Source organism: Pristiophorus japonicus, chromosome 1 (genome assembly GCF_044704955.1).
Source record: "Pristiophorus japonicus isolate sPriJap1 chromosome 1, sPriJap1.hap1, whole genome shotgun sequence".
Lineage (NCBI taxonomy): Eukaryota > Metazoa > Chordata > Chondrichthyes > Pristiophoridae > Pristiophorus > Pristiophorus japonicus.
In genome coordinates, this window is record NC_091977.1 from 538,515,521 (window position 1) to 538,542,450 (window position 26,930).

Genomic DNA, 26,930 nt, shown 5'->3' on the forward strand with positions numbered 1-26,930 from the left:
GCGCCGCACTGTCGGAAGGGCAGTACTGAGGGAGCGCCGCACTGTCGGAGGGGCAGTACTGAGGGAGCGCCGCACTGTCGGAGGGGCAGTACTGAGGGAGCGCCGCACTGTCGGAGGGGCAGTGCTGAGGGAGCACCGCACTGTCGGAGGGGCAGTACTGAGGGAGCGCCGCACTGTCGGAGGGGCAGTGCTGAGGGAGCGCCGCACTGTCGGAGGGGCAGTACTGAGGGAGCGCCGCACTGTCGGAGGGGCAGTACTGAGGGAGCGCCGCGCTGTCGGAGGGGCAGTGCTGAGGGAGCGCCGCGCTGTCGGAGGGGCAGTGCTGAGGGAGCGCCGTGCTGTCGGAGGGGCCGTCTTTCGGATGAGATGTTAAACGGAGGCCCTGTTCGCACTCAAGTGGATGTAAAAGATCCCATGGCTATTATTTCAAAGAGCAGGGGAGCTTTGGAATGTCCTGAGATTGAGAGGCACTATATAAATGCAGATCTTTTTCTCTTTGTACTGTCGGGAGACACCCAAGAGAATATGAACATTGAATTTTCTTGTCTGAGTTCCTTGGGAGTACACCATGCAGAACAGGCCTTGGGTTCAGGGCTTGGTAACCAGAGGACACAGATTTAAGATAATTAGTATAATATCTCAGAGGGGTGGAGGAAATTAATTATTCTTTTTAATGCAGTGAGTTGTGATCAGAAACGCACTGCCTGAAAGGGCGGTGGGAGCAGATTCAATAGTAACTTTCAAACGGGAATTGGATAAATACTGATAAGAAGCGAAATCCAATGAGGAATTCAAGAGAAACTTCTTTACCCAGAGAGCGGTGAGAATGTGGAACTCGCTGCCACAGGGAGTGGTTGAGGTGAATAGTATCGATGCATTTAATGGGAGGCTGGATAAACACATGAGGGAGAAGGGAATGGAAGGATATGCTGATGGTGTGAGGTGAAACAGCAGTAACAAGAACTTGTATTTATATAGCGCCTGTAACATCGTGAAATGTCCCAAGGCGCTTCACAGGAGTATTATTTGACACCGAGCCGCATAAGTAGAAATTAGGGCAGGTGATCAAAAGCTTGGTCACAGAGGTAGGTTTTAAGGAGCGTGTTGAAGGAGGAAAGAGAGACCGAGAGTTTTTGGGAGGGAGTTCCAGAACTTGGGGCCCAGGGATCAGAGGCATGGCCGCCAATGGTGGAGCGATGAAAATCAGGATTGCTCAAGAGGGCACAATTAGAGGAGCGCAGACATCTCAGTGGGGGGCGGGGGGGAGGGGGTTGTGGGGCTAGAGGAGATTACAGAGATAGGGAGGGGCAAGGCCATGGAGGGATTTGAAAACAAGGTCGAGAATTTTGAAATCAAGGCGCTGCTCAAGCGGAAAGAGAGAGTGGTGCGGGACATGATGGACCAGTTGGGCCGAATGGCCTGTGCTGTAGATGCTACATCATTTGCAGGGCTGTGGGGAATGAGCTGGGGAGAGTGGGACCAGTCGGATGGCTCTTCGAGTTATACAGGGCCTTGGTGAGACCACACCTGGAGTATTGTGTGCAGTTTTGGTCTCCTTCCCTAAGAGAGGATATAATTTCCGGAGGGACAGTGTAGCGAAGGTTCACCAGACTGATTCCTGGGATGGCAGGACTGTCGTATGAGGAGAGATTGGGTCGACTGGGCCTGTATTCACTAGAGTTTAGAAGAATGAGAGGGGATCTTATTGAAATGTATAAAATTCTGACGGGGTTGGACAGGCTGGATGTGGGGAGGATGTTTCCCCGGGGCTGGGAAGTATAGAACAAGGGGTCACAGTCTCGGGATACGGGGTAGGAAATTTAGGACCGAGATGAGGAGAAATGTTTTCACTCAGAGGGTGGTGACCCTGTGGAATTCTCTACCACAGAAGGCTGTGGAGGCCAAGTCACTGAATATATTTAAGAGGGAGATAGATAGATTTCTAGACACAAAAAGCATCAAGGGAAAAAGCGGGAATATGGTGTTGAGATAGAGGATCAGCCATGACCATATTGAATGGCGGTGCAGGCTCGAGGGGCCGAATGGCCTACTCCTGCTCCTATTTTCTATGTTTCGAAAAGAGGTGGCGAGGGGCCGAGTCCTTCTGTGCCAAGCGGTTCTCTCTGAGCGAGTGACTAGGAACACGCCAAGCGGCCTCAACCATGACTCTGTCTTTCAGGCCCCATGATGCACCAGCAGCCGTCTGCCTCGCAGTACAATATGTCACAGGGTGGGGGCCAGCATTACCCGAGCCAGCCGCCCATGGCCATGATGGGCCCGGTGAACCAAGCCAATCACATGATGGGCCAGAGACCGATGCCCCCCTACAGGCCAGCACAGCAAGGTGAGTCCCAACAAGGAAACATGGTACTGGCTAATCGTAACTGTTCGCCCGGGTACTAGGGTTAATCTGTTCCAACAGGCGTCCCTGCCCACGTCCGTGTATATGTGTATGTGTGTGTGTGTATATACACCTTGCATCAGTGTTACCGGGTAATTAATTGTGCCAATGTATTCTGGAAAGTGCTTTGTGAAATCCCTCAGGAAATAAGCTCTCCAGAGATGGATTTTCACTCTTCCACCCCAATTTTGGACGAGCAGATTCAGCGGTTGTTTAGAATCCTCTTTGTGATGGGGACCGTCCTTGGAACTTGTCTAACCCGTCACATCAGGGCTTGACTGATATCACTGATTTACCGCCGATCTTGCTTTGTCGTTATTTTGGGCAGTTTAAGTGACCAAGTCCCATGTAGTTTTTGCGATGATTAAGGGGAACTGATAGGGTAGAGTCAGAGGGAACTCTTTTGCTCTGGTTGGGGAGTCTGGGACGAGGGGGCGTAGTCTAACAAATTAGAGCCAGACCTTTCAGGAGTGAAATTAGGAAACACTTCTGCACACACAGGGTGGGAGAAGCTTTGGAACACTCTTCCGCAAATGGCAATTGATGCTAGATCAATTGTTAGTTTTAAATCAGAGTTTGATGGGTTTTTGTTAACAGGGAATGAAGGGTTATGGGGAGCGGGCGGGTAAGTGGAGCTGAGTCCACGGCCAGATCAGCCATGATCTTTTTGAATGGCGGAGCAGGCTCGAAGGGCTAGATGGCCTACTCCTGTTCCTAATTCTTATGTTCTTATGTTCTAAAGGTATTCGGGGACATGGGCCAAAGGCGGGTAAATGGAGTTAGGTCACAGATCAACCGTAATCTCATTGAATGGCGGTAATGGGTTCGAGGGGCTGAATGGCCTCCTCCTGTTCCTATGGTAACAGGCTCGAGGGGCTGAATGGCTTCCTCCTGTTCCTATGGTAACAGGCTCGAGGGGCTGAATGGGCTCCTCCTGTTCCTGTGCAACAGGCTCGAGGGGCTGAATGGCCTCCTCCTGTTCTTGTGGTAAAAGGCTCGAGGGGCTGAATGGCCTCCTCCTGTTCCGATGTTCCTGCAGCTGGTGATGAGCATGTTTCCATCTTAAGATTTCCAGTTCCGGTCTCCAGAACGCTGAGGTGGGTTTGCTGAATGATAAGAGCTCCCCAAAATGTGCAACTTCCCTGCTCTTTCAGTGTTGTTGGAAGGTTTCAGTCTTATATTAAAAAAAACTACACTTTGTCGATGCGGGCATACATAATTTCAGACAGTACTGCAGTCTCCCATAGATTACTTTCGACTATATCTTTAGCAGAGGGGTCAATAACCAGGGGACATAGATTGAAAGTAATTGGTAGGAGGTTTGGAGGGGAGATGAGCAAATATTTCTTCACCCAGAGGATGGTGGGGGGGTCTGGAACTCACGGCCTGAAAAGGTGGTAGAGGCAGAAACCCTCACCACATTTAAACAGTACTTGGACGTGCACCTGAAGTGCCGTAACCTACAGGGCTACGGACCGAGAGCTGGAAGGCGGGATTAGGCTGGGGAGCTCTTGGTCGGCCGGCACGGACTCGATGGGCCGAATGGCCTTCTGTGTCCTAATTTTCTATATCGTTTCGAAGAGGGAAGCTTGTACAGGTTTTATTTTTTTTTTTAAAAAGGAGGGACAAGTCGTGTATGCCATTCCTGTGATGGTCGAGATTAACCTCCCCGTGCAAATGAAGAAATAAATCGTTGGCTTTGCAATTCTGTTTTCTCACGTGAAAATCCTCCGCTGACTCACGGGGAGCCTGTTGTGTGCTTTCTTCAACACCAGGGGCCAGCGGCGTGGTGATGAAATGTCTGTGTGTGTGTGTGTGTCTCTCTCTCTCTCTCTTTGTGAAAATTAGTGCACAGATTTAATGGAATTTGTGTTCTGACAAAACTGTTCTTTCATTGTTCGGCAGTCGTAAAACTTTAAAAAAGTTTCTATTTTTTTAAATCGGCGAGTTGTATCTGTATATTTTTATATCTATAAATAAAAACCAAACGGCAAAGGCTACACTTAACGCGACACTGTTACTTTTATAGGTTCGCTCCAACAATATGCAGGGCAGGAAGATTACTACAGTGATCAGTTCAATCATGGACAGGGTACCCCAGAGAGCATGAACCAACAGTATTATTCTGATGGTAATACATGCCTATAAAAAACATTTTTTTGTTTTTTTTTCTCTCTCGCTGCATTCTGTTGCATACATAAAGGTAAACGTTAGGTCTAATCGCAGACTGTGTTCACTATTTTTTTTTCTGTCGGACTAGTTTCCAGGGTAGCAGAATCACAGCCAAAGCTTTCGGTGAGGATAGTGTGGGCTTGTTCGAGAGGGTGACTTAGAATGTGACGACAGACACAAAATTGCCACCACGTCCCCTTCCGCCCACTGCTCTCCCCCCCCCCCCCCCCCAAACCCACCACTCTCTCCTCTCCACTTCATCTCTTGCCCTCGCCTCGAACGGTCAGCGTGTCCTCCGATTCCTTTCTCGCTCGCAAAACGTGCACCTGTAACGCATCTACCCCACACGGAGTTCATCGGAAAGGCTTTGGAAGCAACTGTGGTTGGCTTCTGTGAATCTCCTTTTCTTTTCGGGTGGCTCTCTCGCTGTGGTTAACATTGTGACCATTTGTGCAGCAAATGTGATGTCCGAAGAAAGACTTGCATTTATATAGCGCCTTTCACGACCCCAGGACGTCCCAAAGCGCTTTACAAGCCAATGAAGTACTCTTTGGAGTGTAGTCACTGTTGTAATGTAGGAAACGCAGCGGACAATTTGCGCACAGCAAGCTCCCACAAACATCAATGTGATAATGACCAGATAATCTGTTTTAGTGATGTTGATTGAGGGATAAATATTGACTCCAGAACACTGGGGATAACTCACCCTGCTCTAATTCGAAATAGTGGGCGTGGGATCTTTTACGTCCACTTGAGAGAGCAGGCGGGGCCTTGGTTTAACGTCTCATCCAAAAGAAGGCACCTCCGACAGTGCGGCGCTCCCTCAGTACCGCCCCTCCGACAGTGCGGCGCTCCGAGTACTGCCGCTCCGACAGTGCGGTGCTCCCTCAGTACTGCCCCTCCGACAGTGCGGAGCTCCCTCAGCACTGCCCCACCGATTGTGGGCGCTCCCTCAGTACTGCCCCTCCGACAGTGCGGGGCTCCCTCAGTACTGCCCCTCCGACAGTGCGGCGCTCCCTCAATACTGCCCCTCCGACAGTGCGGAGCTCCCTCAGTACTGCTCCTCCGATTGTGGGCGCTCCCTCAGTACTGCACTGGGAGTGTCGGCCTAGATTTATATGCTCAAGTCCCTGGAGTGTAATGCACACGGTGGTTTTTTTTTTAGCCAGGATGATCTGTCTGACAGCCAAGTTCTGGTGCCACTGTACCTCTCCCTATCGAGAGGAACAAAATGGAGACAACTGCAAAATGCTTGCAAGCATGGGCGCACACAGACAAGAAAACAGAGACACTGGACTGGTGTTTCTGCCCCAAGCAGCCTGCCCGTGGATTTCCATTCTCGGTTTACGCAGGACAGTTATTTTAACGAAAGGATCATTCAGTCATTGTGGAACAAAATGCTTCAATATATTTTTCCTTCAAACCCGAGCTACATCTCGTGCCGTTCCGTCAAGTTGTTTTGTGTGTTTCTGCGTGTGACAGACTTTGAATGCATCATATCGCGACAACGTGATCTTTCTTGCTTGTTAATTGTTGATACCAGCTTTTGACAAGGTGAGGCATACTGGTTTGTCACTCTACAGGTCCTTAGTCGGCCGCACTTGCAATACTGTGTCCCGCTGTTGGTCTCCTCACATGGTGGTTGATAAATAGGAATAGGAGTCGGCCATACAGCCCCTCGGGCCTGCTCCGCCATTTAATACGATCATGGCTGATCTGATCATGGACTCAGCTCCACTTCTCCGCCCGCTCCCCATAAAATTTTATTCCCTTATTGCTCAAAAATCTGTCTAATCTCCACCTTAAATATATTCAATGTCCCAGCTTCCACAGCTCTCGGGCAGAGAATTCCACAGATTTCCAACACTCGGAGAAGAAATTCCTCCTCATCTCAGTTTTAATTGAGGCTCTGCAGAGGAGGGAGGCTAGACTAATTCCCAGCCTAATGCATCTTAGTTCTCAAGACCGGCTGAGAGTGTTGGGACCCTGCCATTGTTGCTTGTAGGGTGCATCACCGCACAGTGTTCCAGGGCCCCCGCGCACCCCACTCACTGGCTTTTCAATACAAGCACTGCCCACACACAGTATCTTGAATGGCCCGCGCAGCTCCAAATAAAGTTACAGGGAGCATTGGACTCTGCATTTCAGAGAAGCGTAGCCTCAGAGGGGATCTGATTGAGGTTAATAAGATAATGAAGGGAATAGATTGTTGTTCCAGTTGGCAGTTTGTTCCAATTAAGGGAAGGTGGGACCAGGGTCATAAACTTAAGTTGTAACGAGACCAGATCTGGGTTAGACGTCAGGAGATGGTTCTTCTCCCAGAGAATAATCATAGAAACATAAAAATTTACAGCACGGAAGGAGGCCATTTCGGCCCTTCGTGTCCGCGCCGACCAACAAGAGGCTATCCAGCCGAATCCCACTTTCCAGTTCTCGGTCCATAGCCCTGTAGGTTATGGCACTTGAAGTGCACATCCAAGTACGTTTTCAATGTGGTGAGGGTTTCTGCCTCTACCACCCTTTCAGGCAGTGTGTTCCAGACCCCCACCACCCTCTGGGTGAAAACATTTGCCCTCAAACCCCCTCTAAAGCTTCTACCAATTATTTTAAATTTATGCCCCCTGGTTGTTGACCCCTCTGCTAAGGGAAATAGGCCCCTTCTATCCACTCTTTCTAGGCCGCTCATAATTTTATACACCTCAATGAGGTCTCCCCTCAGCCTCCTCTGTTCCAATAAAAACAACCCCAGCATCTCCAATCTGTCCTCATTGTTAAGATTCTCCACTCCCGGCAACATCCTCGTAAATCTCCTCCACCCTCTCCAGTGTAATCACGTCCTTCCTGTAATGCGGTGACCAGAACTACCATCCTTTCAGGCCCCAACCTCTACCCAGGCCCCTCATAATTTTACCGAAGTGACTATTTGTACTGTGCATTTGCTGTGGAGTGCACGCCCCCCCCCCCCCCCGATGCCCCCTGCCCCGAACCGGGAGAGTGGACTCCGGACCCCGATTACTCCCATCCACCACGTTGCCCGCTGAGCCACTGACCCAGCAGCCCTTTGGGGCCTCGACCCGGCGGATGGTCGAGGTGGGAGGGGGAGAGAACGACAGAGAGCCTGGGGGGGTTGGGGGGGATCAGAGGGGCGAGAGGGAGCTTGGGGAAAATGGATGACCTTCTTACAACCCCCGACAAGGGACATTGTTGGAGTGGATGAAATCCAGATGTCCCGACACTGTCACTATTCAGTACCTACCCAATAAACCTGTTGTTAATCCGTACACAATGCCCCATCTATGGTGGGCGTCGGGCAGGGTAAGTGACTTAGGTTGGCGGGGGTCCATTTGGGATCCTCCCAAACCATCAGTAGAACTGCACCGGAGGGGGCCATTCGGCCCATCGTGCCTGTGCCGGCTCTTTGAAAGAGCGATCCACTTAGTCCCACTCCCTCCCCCCACCCCGTGCTCTTTCCCCGTAGTCCTGTAATTATCTTAAACGATAAGGGGTTATGGGGAGCGGGCAGTAAAGTGGAGCTGTGTCCATGATCAGGTCGGCCATGATCGTATTAAATGGCGGAGCAGGCTCAAGGGGCCAAATGGCCGACTCCTGCTCCTATTTCTTATGTTGTTTATTTTTCATGTATTATCGTGTTATAGAATCTGTTCAGAACTCTACGAGCTATATTGTATAGTTTAAATTTTTCACTTTGTTTTATTGAGTCGGGGAAGTTAGTTGTGTGTTCGAGCTGCTGTGCATTCTAAAACTGGAGAGACTGGAGAAGCTGGGCTTGTACTCCTTGGAGCAGAGAAGGACAAGACGAGATTTGATCGAGGTGTTCAAAATCACCTTGGGTACAGTAAAGAAAGGGAAAGTGTTTCCAAGGGCTGAAGGATCAGTAATTGGAGAGCAGAGATTTAAGGTGATTGGCAAAAGAACCCGAGGTGACATGAGGGAAAACATGTTTTACGCAGCGACTGACTAGGATTTAGAACTCGCTGCCTGATCGGGGTGGTGGACACAGATTCAATAGGGGCCGTCTACAGGGCACTCCATAAACACTTGAAGAAAACAATTGCAGGGTTAAGGGGAAAGAGTGGGAGGAGTGGGACTGACTGGATCGCTCTTTGCAAGAGTCTGCGCAGACTCGATGGGCCGAATGGCCGCCTCCTGTGGTGTATATTCTATATATTTATCTAGAAACATAGAAAATAGGTGCAGGAGTAGGCCATTCGGCCCTTCGAGCCTGCACCACCATTCAATATGATCATGGCTGATCATGCAACTTCAGTACCCCATTCCTGCTTTCTCTCCATACCCCCTGATCCCTTTTAGCTATAAGGGCCACATCTAATTCCCTTTTGAATATATCCAATGAATTGGACTCAACAACTTTCTGTGGTAGAGAATTCCACAGGTTCACAATTCTCTGAGTGAAGAAGTTTCTCCTCATCTTGGTCCTAAATGGCTTACCCTTTATCCTTCGACTGTGACCCCTGGTTCTAGACTTCCCCAACATCGGGAACATTCTTCCTGCATCTAACCTGTCCAGTCCCGTCAGAATTTTATATGTTTCTATGAGATCCCCTCTCAGCCTTCTAAACTCCAGTGAATATAAGCCTAGTTGATCCGTCCGATATGTCCTTACTATACAGTATAAATGCACACGAGGCCCATACTTGAGAGAAGATCACTGTGACCAGTAACCTTTATAAGCCAGCACTGAAGTGATAAAGGTGGGTTGAGCTTCCCCTTTTTATACCTGAAAGTCCAGGTTAGGAGTGTCTCCCATAAGTTCACCACCTAGTGGTCAATGTTCTCACGGTGTACAACTTAGGTCAGTTTATACATGGGTTACGATGACCATTGAATACATGACACAATCTTTCTTCAGATGTCAGTCCTGCTATCCCGGGAATCAGTCTGGTGAACCTTCGCTGCACTCCCTCAATAGCAAGAATGTCCTTCCTCAGATTAGGAGACCAAAACTGTACACAATATTCCAGGTGAGGCCTCACCAAGGCCCTGTACAACTGCATTATGAATTCCCTGCTCTATACTCCATTCCTCTCTCTATGAAGGCCAACATGCCATTTGCCGCCTTCACCGCCTGCTGTAGCTGCATGCCAACCTTCAATGACTGATGTACCATGACACCCAGGTCTCGTTGCACCTCCCCTTTTCCTAATCTGTCACCATTCAGATAATCTGCCTTCCTGTTTTTGCCATCAAAGTGGATAACCTCACATTTATCCACATTATACTGCATCTGCCATGCATTTGCCCACTCACCTAACCTGTCCGTCACCCTGCAGCCTCTTAGCATCCTCCTCACAGCTCACACTGCCACCCTAGTTCCCCTTTTGAAAGTTACTGCTCGATCTGCTTCCACCCTGACTGAAGCTCTTACCCTCCTGAGCCCAAAGGTCACCTGATGCCAGGTGTAGTGGCCCATTGGTTCTCCCACCTCAGACCAGCTCAGTCACAACAAACTGGAATCGTACCCGGGACATCCTGCCGGATGTGGCTCGAGTAACGAGCAGCTTTGGAAGACAAACAAAGGAAGAACTTGCATTTCTATAGCGCCGCTCACAACCTCAGTTCATCCCCAAAGCCCTTTACAGTCAATGAAGTACTTTTTGAAGTATAGCCGCTGTTGTGGGTAAATGGAAAACAGGAGCAGTAGTAGGCCATTCGACCCTTCGAGTCTGCACTGCCATTCAATATGATCATGGCTGATCCTCTATCTCAACACCATATTCCCACTTTCTCCCCATACTGCTTGATGCCTTTTGTGTCTAGAAATCTATCCATCTCCCTCTTAAATATATTCAGTGACTTGGCCTCCACAGCCTTCTGTGGTAGAGAATTCCACAGGGTCACCACCCTCTGAATGAAAACATTTCTCCTCATCTCGGTCCTAAATTTCCTACCCCATATCCTGAGACTGTGACCCCTTGTTCTAGACTTCCCAGCCTGGGGGAAGCATCCTCCCCGCATCCAGTCTGTCCAACCCCGTCAGAATTTTATACGTTTCAATGAGATCCCCTCTCATTCTTCTAAACTCTGGTGAATACAGGCCTAGTCGACCCAATCTCTCCTCATACGACAGTCCTGCCATCCCAGGAATCAATCTGGTGACCCTTCGCTGCACTCCCTCTATGGCAAGTATATCCTTTCTTGGGTAAGGAGACCAAACCTGCACACACTACTCCAGGTGCGGTCTCACCAAGGCCCTGTATAACTGTAGTAAGGCATCCTTGCTCCTGTACTCAAATCCTCGTGCAATCTAGGCCAACATCATCATCATCATCATAGGCAGTGTCTCGGAATCGAGGAAGACTTGCTTCCACTCCCAAAGTGAGTCCTTTGGTGGCTGAACAGTCCAATATGAGAGCCAGAGACCCTGTCACAGGTGGGACAGACATTCATTGGGGGAAGAGGCGGGCGTGGGACTGGTTTGCCGCATGCTCCTTCCACTGCCTGCGCCTGACCTCTTCACGTTCGCGGCGTTAAGATTCGAAGAGCTCAGCGCCCTCCCAGATGCACTTTCTCCACCAAGGGCGGTCTTCGGCCAGGGTCTCCCAGGTGTCAGTGGTGATGTCGCACTTCACCAGGGAGGCTTTGAGGGTGTCCTTGTAACGTTTCTGCTGCCCACCTTTGGCTCATTTTCCGTGAAGGAGTTCCGAGTAGAGCAATTGCTTAGGGAGTCTCGTGTTTGGCATGCCAAACACATCTGGCCTGCCCAGCAAAGCTGATCGAGTGTGGTCAGTGCTTCAATGCTGGGGATGTCTGCACCTGCATGTATGTTTGCTTTCAATGACTGGTGTACAAGGACACCCAGGTCCCTTTTTTATATCATATAATATATATATATTGACACTTCCCAAGCTATCACCATTTAAATAATACTTTGTCCTTATGTTTTACCTACCAAAGTGGATAACTTCACATTTATCCACGTTTTACTGCACTGGTAGCACACTGGTTATGTTACTGGACTAGTAATGCAGAGGCCTGGACTAATAATCTGGAGACTTTGAGTTAAAATCCCACCACGGCAGCTGGGGAATATAAATTCGGTTAATTAAATAAATCTGGAATTAAAAAAAAAAATTGCTAGTCTCAATACGAAATGAAACCGAATTGTTGTTCACTAATGTCCTTCAGGGAAGGAAATCTGCCGCCCTTATCTGGTCGATAGGTGACTCCAGACCCACAGCAATGTGGTTGACTCTTAGCTGTTCTCTGAACTGCCCCACTCGGTTATAACAACCCGCTACGACAACGTCAGCACAATCGGAGCACCTTCACCACAAGGACTGCAGCGGTTCAAGAAGGTTGATTCCCGGGATGGCAGGACTGACATGAAGAAAGACTGGATCAACTAGGCTTATATTCACTGGAATTTAGAAGAATGAGAGGGGATCTCATAGAAACATATAAAATTCTGACGGGATTGGGCAGGTTAGATGCAGGAAGAATGTTCCCGATGTTGGGGAAGTCCAGAACCAGGGGGTCACAGTCTAAGGATAAGGGGTAAGCCATTTAGGACCGAGATGAGGAGAAACTTCTTCACTCAGAGAATTGTGAACCTGTGGAATTCTTTACCACAGAAAGTTGTTGAGACCAGCTCGTTAGATTCATTCAAAAGGGAGATCGATGTGGCCCTTATGGCTGAAGGGATCAAGGGGTATGGAGAGAAAGCAGGAATGGGATACTGAAGTTGCATGATCAGCCATGATCATATTGAATGGTGGTGCAGGCTCGAAGGGCCGAATGGCCTACTCCTGCACCTATTTTCTATGTTTCTAAGGCGGCTCACCACCACCTTCTCGGGGGCAATTAGGGATGGGCGATAAATGCCAGCCTTGCCAGCGACGCCCAGATTCTGTGAACGGATAATTTTTTTTTTTAAAAAGCCGTAAACGCGGCAGCCAATTTGCATACAGCAAACTCCCTGGGACAAAACAAGCTGAGATCATGAAAGAACGTCAGGTGACATTGAGCCGTTGGTTTATCGCAAATGAATACGATTCTGGGAGTTTTGACGGAGTAAATAAGGAGAAACTTTTTCCACTGGCAGCAGGGTCAGTAACCAGAGGTCACACAGATTTAAGATAATTGGCGAAAACACCACGGGGGAGATGAGGGGACATCTTTTGACGCAGCGAGTTGTTGTGATCTGGAATGCGGTGGGAGCAGATTCAATAGTAACTTTTAAATGGGGAATTAGATAAATACCGAAAAGGAAAAATTTGCAGGGCTGTGGGTAAAGAGCAGTGGTGGTGTTTGGGGGCAGGGGGGGAGTGTAATGGGAGAGCTCTTTCAAAGAGCTGGCACAGGGACGATGGGCCGAATGGCCTCTTTCTGTGCTGTATCATTCTATGAAAACAAAACCTGCAGGATATTGCCATTAAGAAAGTATTCAGTTGTGCGGCTTGCAAAGGAGAAACGATTTATATTTCGTCAACATTAACAGCTGATGTGAAAGTACCCCATCACTGAGAAGGTCATGATAAACCACTTCCTATCTAATACTGCTGACTTTTGGTGCTGTGGAGGAAGTAACACTGGGCTTGTATCCTGTTGTATGATGGAGCAGCTTTTGCTGCCGTATGATGGTAGAGACCGAGTTTACATAAGAACATAAGAAATAGGAGCAGGAGTAGGCCATTCGGCCCCTCGAACCTGCTCCGTCATTTAATACGATCATGGCTGATCCGATCATAGACTCAGCTCCACTTCTCTGCCCACTCCCCATAACCCCTTATTCCCTTGTCGCTCAAAAATCTGTCTATCTCCACCTTAAATACATTCAATGACCCAGCCTCCACAACTCTCTGGGGCAGTGAATTCCACAGATTTAGAGAGAAGAAATTCCTCCTCATCTCTGTTTTAAATGGGCGGCCCCTTATTCTAAGATCATGCCCCCTAGTTCTAGTCTCCCCCATCAGTGGAAACATCCTCTCTGCATCCACCTTGTCAAGCCCCCTCATAATCTTCTATGTTTCGATAAGATCACCTCTCATTCTTCTGAATTCCAATGAATAGAGGCCCAACCTCCTCAACCTTCCCTCATAAGTCAATCCCCTCATCTCCGGAATCAACCAAGTGAACCTTCTCTGAACTGCCTCCAAAGCAAGTTTAATGTGTCTTTAAGTATTTCATGGTAAGCCGACAACAACTACTTGCATTTGTATAGCACCTTTAACATAGTAAACCGCCCCAAGGCGCTTCACAGGAGCGTCAGCAGAGAAACTTTGACTCCTAGCCACTCGAGATATTGGGACAGGTGAGCAAAGGCTTGGTCAAAGAGCTAGGTTTTTAAACCTCGTCTTAAATGAGGAGAGAGAGGTGGAGAGGTTTAGGGAGGGAGTTCCAGAGCACGGGGCCGCTGAAGAGCATTCGGGGCCAGAATTGGAGCGAGGCTGAGATCTCCCAAGGGATTGTCGGAGGATTGGAGATCCTGAAGGGATTTGAAAACTGGGATGCAAATTTTAAATTCGAAGCATTGCCAGATTGGCAGTCAATCTCGGTCAGCGAGCACAGTGGGGTGATGGGCAAGTGGGACAAAAGCACGTCTTGATCCAAGTCATCATCGTCGTCATCATCATCATAGGCAGTGCCTCGGAATCAAGGAAGACTTGCTTCCACTCTAAAAGTGAGTTCTCAGGTGACTGAACAGTTCAATACAGGAATTACAGTCTCTGTCACAGGTGGGACAGACAGTGGTTGAGGGAAAGGGAGGGTGGGACTGGTTTGCCGCACGCTCCTTCCGCTGCCTGCGCTTGTTTGCTGCATGCTCTCGGCGACGAGACTCGAGGTGCTCAGCGCCCTCCCGGATGCACTTCCTCCACTTAGTACTAGCAGTATTTAGGAATGAGTGTTCTCTGAATTTGATTGAAAATATCGGCCTGCTGTGTTCGAGGTACATCACAGTGCGAGTACTATTCACGATTTTTGTTTTTGGAACAGCAAAGTCCACTTAAAAAAAAAAAAAAAAAAAATTGTCCAGTTTTTGTGTGCAACCCTCTATCCTTTTTTTAATACAATGTCCCAGTCTCATTCTGGTGGAACACACTCTTGGAAGCAGTATGGATATTCAGTCAGCATTCTCCTCTCTCTTCCTCCCCCCACGCCGACATACCTCCCATAGTAAATCACATCTGTTCAGTTGTCCAGTGTTGGAATGGTGGGAGGACTTGAATTGTCATGTTATTTGGAGGATTTACTTGGCTGGAGTGGCTGAGAACTTCCCCCTTGCTGCCCTGCATCAATTTTTTTGAAAAGAATTAGTTCCTGGGCGTCGCTGGCAAGGCTGGCTTTTATTGCCCCTTGAGAAGGTGGTGGTGAGCCGCCGCCTTGAACCGCTGAAGTCCGGGTGGTGAAGGTGCTCCCACAGTGCTGCTAGGGAGGGAAATCCCCTGGGAGGACAGATGCACCAACGTCAGTGTTCTCGATCAGGCCCACATCCCCAGCATCGAAGCACTGACCACACTCGACCAGCTCCGCTGGGCAGGGCCACATTGTCCACATGCCCGACACGAGACTCCCAAAGCAAGCGCTCTACTCGGAACTCCTTCACGGCAAACAAGCCCCAGGTGGGCAGAGGAGACGTTTCAAGGACGCCCTCAAAGCCTCCCTGATCAAGTGCAGCATCCCCACCGACACCTGGGAGTCCCTGGCCAAAGACCGCCCTAATTGGAGGAAGAGCATCCCGGAGGGCGCTGAGCACCTCGAGTCTCGTCGCCGAGAGCATGCAGAAAGCAAGCGCAGGCAGCGGAAGGAGCGTGCGGCAAACCAGACTCCCCACCCACCCTTTCCCTCAACCACTGTCTGTCCCACCTGTGACAGAGACTGTAATTCCCGTATTGGACTGTTCAGCAACCTGAGAACTCGCCTTTAGAGTGGAAGCAAGTCTTCCTCGATTCCGAGGGACTGCCGATGATGATGATGATGATGATGATGGAGAAGGAGTTCCAGGATTTTGACCCAGCGACGATGAAGGAACGGCCGATATATTTCGAAGTCAGGATGGTGTGTGACTGGGAGGGGAACGTGGAGGTGGTGGTGTTCCCATGCGCCTGCTGCCCTTGTCCTTCCAGGTGGTAGAGGTCGCGGGTTTGGGAGGTGCTGCTGAAGAAGCCTTGGCGAGTTGCTGCAGTGCATCTTGTAGACGGTGCACACTGCAGCCACGGTGCGCCGGTGGTGGAGGGAGTGAATGTTGAAGGTGGTGGATGGGGTGTCGATCAAGTGGGCTGCTTTGTCCTGGATGGTGTCGAGCTTCTTGAGTGTTGTTGGAGCTGCACTCATCCAGGCAAGTGAACAAACCACAAATGTTAACAGTTGAATCGCTTGATTGTATCCAGTAAGAAACAAAAGCTGAAATAATCTGCATAGTTCAAAAGTATGTCTGCAGAACCAAATAGAACATACGTTATAATTACAACACCTTTTTCAAAAAAAAATTAGATACTGTAAAATAATGGAGAAAGTGATGTATAAAGAACTTGCATTTCTATAGCATCGTTCACAACTACCAGACGTCTCGAAGCGCTTTCCAGCCAGTGAAGTACTTTTTGAAGTACTATAATCACTGCTGTAATGTGGGAAACATGGCAGCCAATTTGCGCACAGCAAGCTCCCACAAACAGCAATGTGATAATGAGCAGATAATCCATTTGTGATGTTGATTGAGGGATAAATATTGGCCCCAGGACACCGGGGATAACTCCCCTGCTCTTCTTCGAAATAGTGGCCATGGGATCTTTTACGTCCACCCGAGAGAGCAGAAGGAGCCTTGATTTAAAGTCTCTTCCAAAGACGGCACCTCCAACAGTGCGGCACTCCCTCAATACTGCACTGGGAGTGTCAGCCTAGATTTTTGTGCTCAAGCCTCTGGAGATGGGACTTGAACCCCCAACCTTCTGACTCACAGGCGAGTTATGCGGTTATACGGTGCAAACACGCTGGGCGATCCCACAATCAGGAACGGATCGTAGATTGGTTACAGCACAGAAGGAGGCCATTCTGCAAGAGCACTTCAGCCAGTCCCACTCCCCCCCCCCCCCCCCCCCCCCCGCCCTTTCCCCAGAGCCCTGCAAATTTTTCTCCTCCAGGGAGGGAGGGGATCTCATTGAAACGGATGCACTTCCTCCATTTAGGGCGAACTTTGGCCAGGGACTCCCAGGTGTCGGTGGGGATGTTGCACTTTATCAGGGAGGCTTTGAGGGTGTCCTTGTAACGTTTCCTCTGCCCCTTTCCTCATTTGCTGCGAAGGAGTTCCGAGTAGAGCGCTTGCTTTGGGAGTCTTGTGTCGGGCATGCAAACAATTTTTGAGAGGGAGGGGATCTCATTGAAACGTATAAAATTCTGACGGGGTTGGACAGACTGGATGCGGGGAGGATGTTTCCCCCGGGCTGGGAAGTCTAGAACAAGGGGTCACAGTCTCAGGATATGGGGTAGGAAATTTAGGACTGAGATGAGGAGAAATTTCTTCACTCAGAGGGTGGTGAACCTGTGGATTTCTCCACCACAGAAGGCTGTGGAGGCCAAGTCACTGAATATATTTAAGGGAGATAGATTTCTAGACACAAAAGCAGTATGGGGAGAAAGCGGGAATATGGTGTTGAGATAGACAATCAGCCATGATCATATTGAATGGCGGTGCAGGCTCGAAAGGCCGAATGGCCCACTACTGCTCCTATTTTCTATGAAAGCCACGATTGAATCTGCCTCACCACCCTCTCGGGCAGTGAATTCCAGATCCTAACCACTCGCGTTTTAAAAAAAAAAAAAAGTTTTTCCTTGTGTCGCCTTTGCTTCTTCTGCCAATCGCCTTAAAATCCTATTAAATTCTTCATCATCATCATCCCCTCGGCATCGAGGAAAACTTGCTTCCACTCTAAAAATGCATCCTTAAGTGGCTGAACAGTCCAATACGGGAATTACAGTCTCTGTCACAGGTGGGACAGACAGTGGTTGGAGGAAAGGGTGGGTGGGACTGGTTTTCCGCACGCTCCTTCCGCTGCCTGCGCTTGGTTTCTGCATGCTCTCGGCGACGAGACTCGAGGTGCTCAGCGCCCTCCCGGATGCACTTCCCCCCCCACTTAGGGCGGTCTCTGGCCAGGGACTCCCAGGTGTCGGTGGGGATGTTGCACTTCATCAGGGAGGCTTTGAGGGTGTCCTTGTAACGTTTCCTCTGCCCACCTGGGGCTCGCTTGCCGTGTCGGAGTTCCGAGTAGAGCGCTTGCTTTGGGAGTGTCGTGTCAGGGATGCGGACAATGTGGCCCGCCCAACGGAGCTGGTCGAGTGTGGTCAGTGCTTCGATGCTGGGGATGTTGGCCTGGTCGAGGACGCTAACGTTGATGCGTCTGTCCTCCCAGGGGATTTGTAGGATTTGTAGTGCTGGTATTCTCTTTCTAATTTTAAATACATTTTCCAGTGTCGGATGACGGTATGTCCGACAAACTGCAACCGTTGCTCTGCTCCCACCCTGCCCGCTCCCGCCAAGGGGCTTAACGTCCTGGCTCTCTCGTAATCCCGTCCGTCTGCCTTCCCGAACCATCTGCTGTCCAGATGGTGCTGTTGCTCTAAACGCTGGGCAGCATTCATGTTTTTCTCTCGTAAATAGTCTGTCAGCTGTGCAGCAAGTTGTGTACTTAATGTCTGTTAAATTAGAGACTGCTGAGAAATCTCTTCATTGGGATTATTACTCTTTTTTTTTTCTCTCTGCTTTGGGCTTGTGAAGTTGAAAGGTTCCCGCTTTGAATCAAGAACTTGGTCCTGTGTCTGAATATTCTGCCTGTATTCCACTTGGGGGCAGTTCATTCCACAAACAGAGACACTTGCTTGCAGGGAGTTGCATCATTCATCGATTTTCCACGTTCATTCATCCATCGATGTTGTGCATCATTGAAGACTCTCGCTCTCCAGGTGGCACCCTCGCCTCTGAGTCAGGAGGTTGTGGGTTCAAGTCCCACTCCAGCGACTTGAGCACATAAATCTCGACTGACACTCCCAGTGCAGTGCTGAGGGAGCGCCACACTGTCGGGAGGGGCAGTGCTGAGGGAGCGCCGCACTGTCGGAGGGGCAGTGCTGAGGGAGCGCCGCACTGTCGGAGGAGCAGTGCTGAGGGAGCGCCGCACTGTCTGGAGGGACAGTGCTGAGGGAGTGCCGCACTGTCGGAGGGGCAGTGCTGAGGGAGCGCCGCACTGTCGGAGGGGCAGTGCTGAGGGAGCGCCGCACTGTCGGGAGGGGCAGTGCTGAGGGAGCGCCGCACTGTCGGAGGGGCAGTGCTGAGGGAGCGCCGCACTGTCGGAGGGGCAGTGCTGAGGGAGCGCCGCACTGTCGGGAGGGGCAGTGCTGAGGGAGCGCCGCACTGTCGGGAGGGGCAGTGCTGAGGGAGCGCCGCACTGTCGGAGGGGCAGTGCTGAGGGAGCGCCGCACTGTCGGGAGGGGCAGTGCTGAGGGAGCGCCGCACTGTCGGAGGGGCAGTGCTGAGGGAGCGCCGCACTGTCGGAGATTCACGACTCTCTGAGAGAAGAAATTTCTCCATCTCCGTTTTAAATAGGCAAGCCCTTATTCTGAAACTATGTCCCCTAGTTCTAGATTCCCTCACGAGGGGAATTTTCTCTCCGCATCCACCTTGTCGAGCCCCCTCATTATCGTATATGTTTCAATAAGATCACCTCAGTCTTCTAATCTCCAATGTGTATAGGCCCAACGTGCTCAATCTTAAGACAACTCCTTCATCCCAGGAATCAACCTAGTGAATCTTCTCTGAGCAGCCTCGATTGCTAGTATATCTTTCCTTAAATACGCAGACCAAAACTGTACGCAGTACTCCAGGTGTGGCCTCACCAATACCCTGTACAGTTGTAGCAGGACTTCTCTGCTTTTATACTCCATCCCACTTGCAATAAAGGCCAAGATTCCATTCGCCTTCCTGATCACTTGCTGTACCTGCATGCTAACTTTTCGTGTTTCATGTACGAGGACCCCCAGATGCCTCTGTACCGCAGCATTTTGTCACACCTCCCCACTTAAATAATTTTGTTTTATTTTTTCATCTACCAATCCAACAATTTTCTGGGCTACAGGGAAAGGGTAAGGGAGTAGGACTAGCTGAGAGTCAGGACGGGCCGAATGGCGGCCTTCCGTGCTGTAACCATTCCATGATTCTACCCGCCTTGGGTCCGTAACCCTCCATACCCGTGCTTGCCAAAAATTTATCAATCTTAGTTTTGAAATTTTCAGTTGACCGCCAGCTTTTTCGGGGAGCGAGTTCGAGATTTACACTGCCCTTTGTGTGAAGTGCTTCCTGACATCACCCCCTGAATGGCCTGGCTCTTATTTTAAGGTTATGCCCCCTTATTCTGGACTCTGCACACCCGAGGATCATCATCACAGGCAGTCCCTCGGAATCTAGGAAGACTTGCTTCCACTCTAAAAGTGAGTTCTCAGGTGACTGAACAGTCCGATACGGGAATTACAGTCTCTGTCACAGGTGGGACAGACAGTGGTTGGAGGAAAGGTGGGTGGGACTGGTTTGCCGCACGCTCCTTCCGCTGCCTGCGCTTGATTTCTGCATGCTCTCGGCGACGAGACTCGAGGTGCTCAGCGCCCTCCCGGATGCTCTTCCTGCACTTCGGGCGGTCTTTGGCCAGGGACTCCCAGGTGTCGGTGGGGATGTTGCATTTTATCAGGGAGGCTTTGAGGGTGTCCTTGTAACGTTTCCTCTGCCCTCCTGGGGCTCACTTGCCGTGAAGGAGTTCTGAGTGGAGCGCTTGCTTCGGGAGTCTCGTGTCAGGCATGCGGACAATGTGGCCCACCCAGCGGAGCTGGTCGAGTGTGGTCAGTGCTTCGATGCTGGGGATGTTGGCCCTGGTCGAAGACGCTAACGTTGGTGCGTCTCCCAGGGGATTTGTAGGATCATGCGGAGACTATGACTATCTCACCATCGACCCTCTCTATTTATTTATCTTTTATTTATCTTTTATTTATCTCAAACATCCCAATTCACTCACCCCTTATTCTTCGAATTCGGGAAAACATGCCCAGTCTCTGCAACCTATCCTCCGAAGTTAACCCTTTTAGCCCCGGTATTATTCTGGTGGATCTGTGCTGCCACCGTGTGCAATGTGGTGACACATTCTCAGTTTTCCATGTCGGAGGGGGGGGTTACCAATCTTGGCTTATTGGCCCAAAGAAGCACAGAGCAACGTCTGGATCTTTCTGGGAAAGGAAGGCAGTGGTTGGAAGCAGAGGGGCTAGTAATGTAGTTAGAGGGGTCACACCAGGCTATGCTTGTACACAAACTTGCTATGGATATAATTCCATGAAGTAGGTTGCATACCAACTTGTCCATCATAGGCAGTCCCTCCGATTCGAGGAAGACTTGCTTCCACTCTAAAAGTGAGTTCTCCGATGACTGAACAGTCCAATACAGGAATTGCAGTCTCTGTCACAGGTGGGACAGACAGTGGTTGAAGGAAAGGGTGGGTGGGACTGGTTTGCCGCACGCTCCTTCCGCTGCCTGCGCTTGATTTCTGCATGCTCTCGGTGACGAGACTCGAGGTGCTCAGCGCCCTCCCGGATGCACTTCCTCCACTTAGGGCGGTCTTTGGCCAGGGACTCCCAGGTGTCGGTGGGGATGTTGCACTTTATCAGGGAGGCTTTGAGGGCGTCCTTGAAATGGTCCAAGGAATGGTGCGTGCATGGGAGGGAATATTGAAGTGGGGAAAGATGAATAAAACTGCAATGGAATTCTGTTACCAGACTCGGTCAGGACCGAAGTATTTAGAGATGTATGACCAGGAGACGGGCATAAAACGTGGCTTTTTCACGTCTTTGTCCGAGCTTTTGGTCACCTGCCCTAATATCTCCTTATGCGGCTTGTTGTGAAAGTTTATGTGTCTCAATAGTCCTGTGAAGTGCCTTGGGACGTTTCACTAGGTTAAAGGCGCTATATAAATACAAGTTATTATAAAGCAGCCCCTGTGAATTAAAATACCGATCAATATTACATTCTAGAATAGGCAATAAGGACAGACTTGCATATTTATATAGCGCCTTTCGCAATTTTTCAGGACGTCCCAAAGCGCTTCACAGCTATTGAGGTACTTTTTGGAGTGTAGTCACTATTGTAATGTCGGAAACGCAGCAGCCAATTTGCGCACAGTAAACTCCCACAAACAGCAATGTGATAATGACCGGATAAACTGTTTTTGTTGGTTGAGGGAAAAATATTGGCCCAGGACACCGAGGATAACTCCCTTTGCTCTTCTTTGAAATAGCGCTGTGGGATCTTTTATGTCTGCCTGAGAGCAGCTGAAAGACGGCCCCTCCAACAGTGCGGCGCCCCCTCAGCACTGCCCCTCCGACAGTGCGGCGCCCCCTCAGCACTGCCCCTCCGACAGTGCGGCGCCCCCTCAGCACTGCCCCTCCGACAGTGCGGCGCCCCCTCAGCACTGCCCCTCCGACAGTGCGGCGCTCCCTCAGCACTGCCCCTCCGACAGTGCGGCGCCCCCTCAGCACTGCCCCTCCGACAGTGCGGCGCCCCCTCAGCACTGCCCCTCCGACAGTGCGGCGCCCCCTCTGCACTGCACTGGAGTGTCGGCCTGGATTTTGCATTCCAATCTCTGGGCTGGGACTTGAACCCACAACCTTCTGACATTTATTTAACGTTTTTCGCAACGTCAGGACATCCCTGAGCATTTCACAGCCAACCATGTATTTTCGAAGTGTAGTCACTGTTGTAATGTAGGAAAAATAAAACTATATGTGTGCCAAATAGCTGGCTGAGTCTTGACATTTTTGAGATTGTCTCTTCACTGTTTTCTGTGATTACACATTCAATTCAGGCTGACATACATTTTGTAATATAATTAGGGCACTGGTTACTTTCCCCGCATATTGTAAAAGACGTTTGGGATTAACCGTGTGCATTATTTAATGAAATGTAATTGTGTGATATGTAAATGTAATATATCCAAGTTTGCTGATGATACAAAGTTCGGTGGGAATTTAAGTTGTGAGGAGGATGCAAAGAACATGGCAAATGGAATATAATGTGGAGAAATGTGAAGTTATCCACTTTGGTAGGAAAAATAAAAAAGCAGAGTATTTTTTAAACGGTAAGAGATTGGGAAATGTTGGTGTTCTGGGGATCTGGGTGTCCTTGTACATGAATCACTAAAAGTTAACATGCAGGTACAGCAAGCAATTGAGAAAGCAAATGGTATGTTGGTCTTTATTACAAGAGGATTTGGGTACAAGAGTAAAGATGTTTTGCTGCAATTATATAGGGCCCTGGTGTGACCACACCTGGAGTATTGTGCACAGTTTGGGTCTCCTTACCCAAGGAAGGATATACTTGCCATAGTGGAAGTGGAACGAAGGTTCACCAGACTGATTCCTGGGATGGGGGGATTGTCCTATGAGGAGAGATTGAGTAGACTTTGCTGATATTCTCTAGAGTTTAGAAGAATGAGAGGTGATCTCATTGAAAATTCTTACAGGGCTTGGCAGGGTAGATGCAGGGAGGATGTTTCCCCCGGGCTGGGGAGTCTAGAACCAGGGGTCACAGTCTCAGGATAAGGGGGCGGCCATTTAGGACTGAGATGAGGAGGAATTTTTTCACTCAGAGGGGGGTGAATCTTTCGAATTCTCTACCCCAGAGGGCTGTGGAGGCTCCGTCTTTGAGTATATTCAAGACCAAGATCGATAGATTTTTAAATATTATGGGGATTGGGTGGGAAAGTGGAGTTGAGGTAGAAGATCAGTCGTGATATTGAATGGCGGAGCAGGCTCGAGGGGCCGAATGGCCTACTCCTGCTCCTAATTCTTCGGTTCTTGTGTAGGTGGATAGTATTTTTCAAATTGTCAGTCTGATCTCCCACCTGCTCCCAGTTTGTGTGAGAGTGTGGACTATGGACTTAAATCCTGTTTACATAATCCTTGCATCATGCCCTAATTCTTCATCTACGTGTTTCCCAGTTTCAACTTTATTTTGCTCATTTAAATTACATGAAGCAAGCTAACTGTCAGTGTGGGTTGAATGACTTGTTATCTTTCGGTGCGTGTATATGTGCGTGTGGGAACACTGAAGAAAACTGGATTTTTTCGCTGACTGGTATTGAATTTCATAGTCGGTTAAGTGTTTGGGGCTTGACATATCTGGAGAGGTATTAAAAAAAAAATCTTGAAGAGTTTTGGTAAGAGTACACCAGGAGAAACTGTTTCCAGGGGCAGGAGGGTCGGTAACCAGAGGGACACAGATTTAAGGTCATTGGCAAAAGAACCCGAGGGGGAGATGAGGAGAATGTTTTTACGCAGCGAGTTGTTGTGATCTGGAACGCGCTGCCTGAAAAGACGAAGGGAGCAGATTCAATAGTAACTTTCAAATGGGGAATTGGATAAATACTTGAAAAGGAAAAATTTGCAGAGCTGTGGGGAAACAGCAGCGGTGGGGGGGGGGGGGGAGTGGGATTAATTGGATCGCTCTTTCAAAGAGCCGGCACAGGAACGATGGGCCGAATGGCCTCCTTCCATGCTGCACCATTCTATGATGAGTACTCTTCTGCCTTACTGTCTCTAATACTCAGAGCTATCACACTGTGTGACCTCCCCCAAATCGTCTTAATACAGGTGGAACCTCCCTTATCTGGAACCCTCGGGATCTGGCTTGTTCCGGATAAGGGATTTTTCCGGACGAGGGGTGGTCACGTTAAATTGGATGGTATAGGTACTGAGCAAGGGGATATCGGAGCTGGCTAGCTTGGGGCTCGGAGTGTGGCAGAGAGATCATGGTGGGGCGCCTTGGATCGCGGGGTCAGGCCAGCGATTGCGGGTGTCGGCAGTGAGGAAGGGCATCAATTTGTTCATGTCGGAGTTCTGCGCATGTGCCACCCGGTGGCCGGGAATGGTTCTGGATAAGGGAGTTCTGGATAAGGGAGGTATATTAAAATTAAACCTGCTCACAACTTTATAATTAAGAACATTTAATAAGATCATGGCTGATCTGATCATGGACTCAGCTCCACGTCCCTGCCTGCTCCCCATGACCCTTCACCCACTTATCGTTCAAACATCTGTCTATCTCCACCTTAAATATATTCAATGACCCAGCCTCCACAGCTCTCTGGGGCAGAGAATTCCACAGATTTACAACCCTCTGAGAGAAGAAATTCCTCCTCATCTCCGTTCTAAATGGGCGGCCCCTTATTCTGAAACTGTGCCCCCTAGTTCTCGATTGCCCCACGAGGGGAAACATCCTCTCTGCATCCACCCTGTCGAGCCCCCTCAGTTAGAAGTTTTCAAGGTTTTAATTTGGTGATGGGGAAAGGTTTTGAAAGTTTGATTGCCATCAATAATGTAGGCAGACTTTTAGTCGAGACTGAAAGGTGGTGTGTGTGCCTGTGAAATATCGGTTGTGATGTGCGTGGGTATTTATTAGCTGAGTGTGGTTGCCCCGTTCCTGTGGTTTTCCTGGGGGATATCTTAGAACGTATTACAAGGTTTCTGCACCAAAATGCATGACGGGTTTTAAATAAAATAACCTTCCAGGGCTTGTGTTCCCATTGCTGCTGCTTGACGTCTGAAACACTCCCAGCAAAAAATATCAGGCGGGCCAACATTAACTGACTGGATTTCAGAGATCTTCACATCTCTCCTGACTAAATCGGAGATGAGAGTTGCCTGAAGGCGTGAAATAAATGCCTTTTACATGTTCCATCCGGCAATCGTTGGCTAAAACTGTCAACTCGGGAACAGCTCAAAGAGCCCATAGGTTTTAAATTTCTAACACTCTCCACCACCTCCGAATATAAAGAAAACGCAGAGGGAAGGGAGAACCATTGTAAGAGCAGATGTTGAGGGTGGGTTTTTTTTAACGCTTCCTTTCAATTGCGTAATTTTCTGAAACTTATTTTTGCCGACGGCCTTTAAACTGTGCAGTTTAGAAAAAGGGTTTTGAACCCCCTTTCTAAATAAAAGACCCCCACCCCCCCTCCCCTCCCCAAGTACCTATTTCTCCAGCACCTGTTGTGAGGGACATTATTGGTATTGTGTCTGTAAGCACTCTAGTAATGATTCCACGAGGTAAGGTATTACACTTGAACTGTTGTGACCTTAGTCTTTGAAAGAGCTGTCCAAATTAGTCCCATGACCCTGCCCTTTCCCCCCATAGCCTTGCAATTTTTTCCATTTCAAGTATATATCCAATTCCCTTTTGAAAGTTACTATTGAATCTGCACCAGACTGATTCCCGGGATGGCTGGACTGACCTATGAGGAGAGACTGGATCAACTGGGAATTTATACACTGGAGTTTAGAAGGATGAGAGGGGATCTCATAGAAACATATAAGATTCTGACTGGACTGGACAAGTTAGATGCAGGAAGAATGTTCCCGATGTTGGGGAAGTCCAGAACCAGAGGACACAGTCTTAGGATAAGGGGTAGGTCATTTACAACTGAGATGAGGAGAAATTTCTTCACTCAGAGAGCTGTTAACCTGTGGAATTCCCTGCCGCAGAGAATTGTTGATGCCAGTTCATTGAATATATTCAAGAGGGAGCTAGATATGGCCCTTACGGCTAAGGGGATCAAGGGGTATGGAGAGAAAGCAGGAAAGGGGTACTGAGGGAATGATCAGCCATGATCTTATTGAATGGCGGTGCAGGCTCGAAGGGCCGAATGGCCTACTTCTGCACCTATTTTCAATGTTCTATGTTCTAGTCCATTTATTGCAGCTCCTGAATGAGGTTACAGCAAAGTGAGCTCACTTTTATACCTGGTTACCTGTCGGTGTGCAGGTGACCCCTAGGTCTCCACCAGTTGCACCCTCTGGTGGTACAGGCATAGTGTATACAGTGTGAAGATACATTCAGTGGTCTTATGTAACTGTACATTGAGTGTACAGGGTATATACATACATTATACATACACAACAATTGGAATCTATAATTGTGTGACTGAGCACTTGGAGAGAAGTTTGGGCTGGTTAAAATGACAACAACAACTTGTATTTATATAGCGCCTTTAACCTGGCGATGTCCCAAGGCGCTTCACAGGAGTATTCCGAGATTCTAAATTTGACACCGAGCCGCGTAAGTAGTAATTAGCACAGGTGACCAAAAGCTCGGTAGGTTTTAAGGAGCGTCTTGAAGGAGGAAAGAGAGGCAGAGAGGTTTTAGGGAGGGAGTTCCAGAGTTTGTGGCCAAGGAAACCGAAGGCACGGCCACCAATGGTTGAGCGATTATAATCAGGGATGCTCACGAGGGCAGAATTAGAGGAGCGCAGACATCTGTGGAGGGGGGTTGAGAGGCTGGAGGAGATTACTGAGATGGGGAGGG

The 26,930-nt window shown here is 49.3% G+C and overlaps 1 protein-coding gene across 5 annotated transcripts in view; it reads left to right on the forward strand.

Moving 5' to 3' along the window:
• Nucleotides 1-26,930, forward strand: part of ss18 (SS18 subunit of BAF chromatin remodeling complex) — a 144,332-nt gene that overhangs the window by 65,782 nt on the left and 51,620 nt on the right. For 3 of the 5 annotated variants that reach the window (XM_070877042.1, XM_070877044.1, XM_070877043.1), the window contains exons 6-7: nucleotides 2,180-2,344; nucleotides 4,431-4,532. In XM_070877042.1, coding sequence (XP_070733143.1) covers nucleotides 2,180-2,344; nucleotides 4,431-4,532 — 267 coding nt within the window. The remainder of the gene's footprint in view (nucleotides 1-2,179; nucleotides 2,345-4,430; nucleotides 4,533-26,930) is intronic. The other 2 variants (XM_070877045.1, XM_070877046.1) reach the window with 1 other exon arrangement.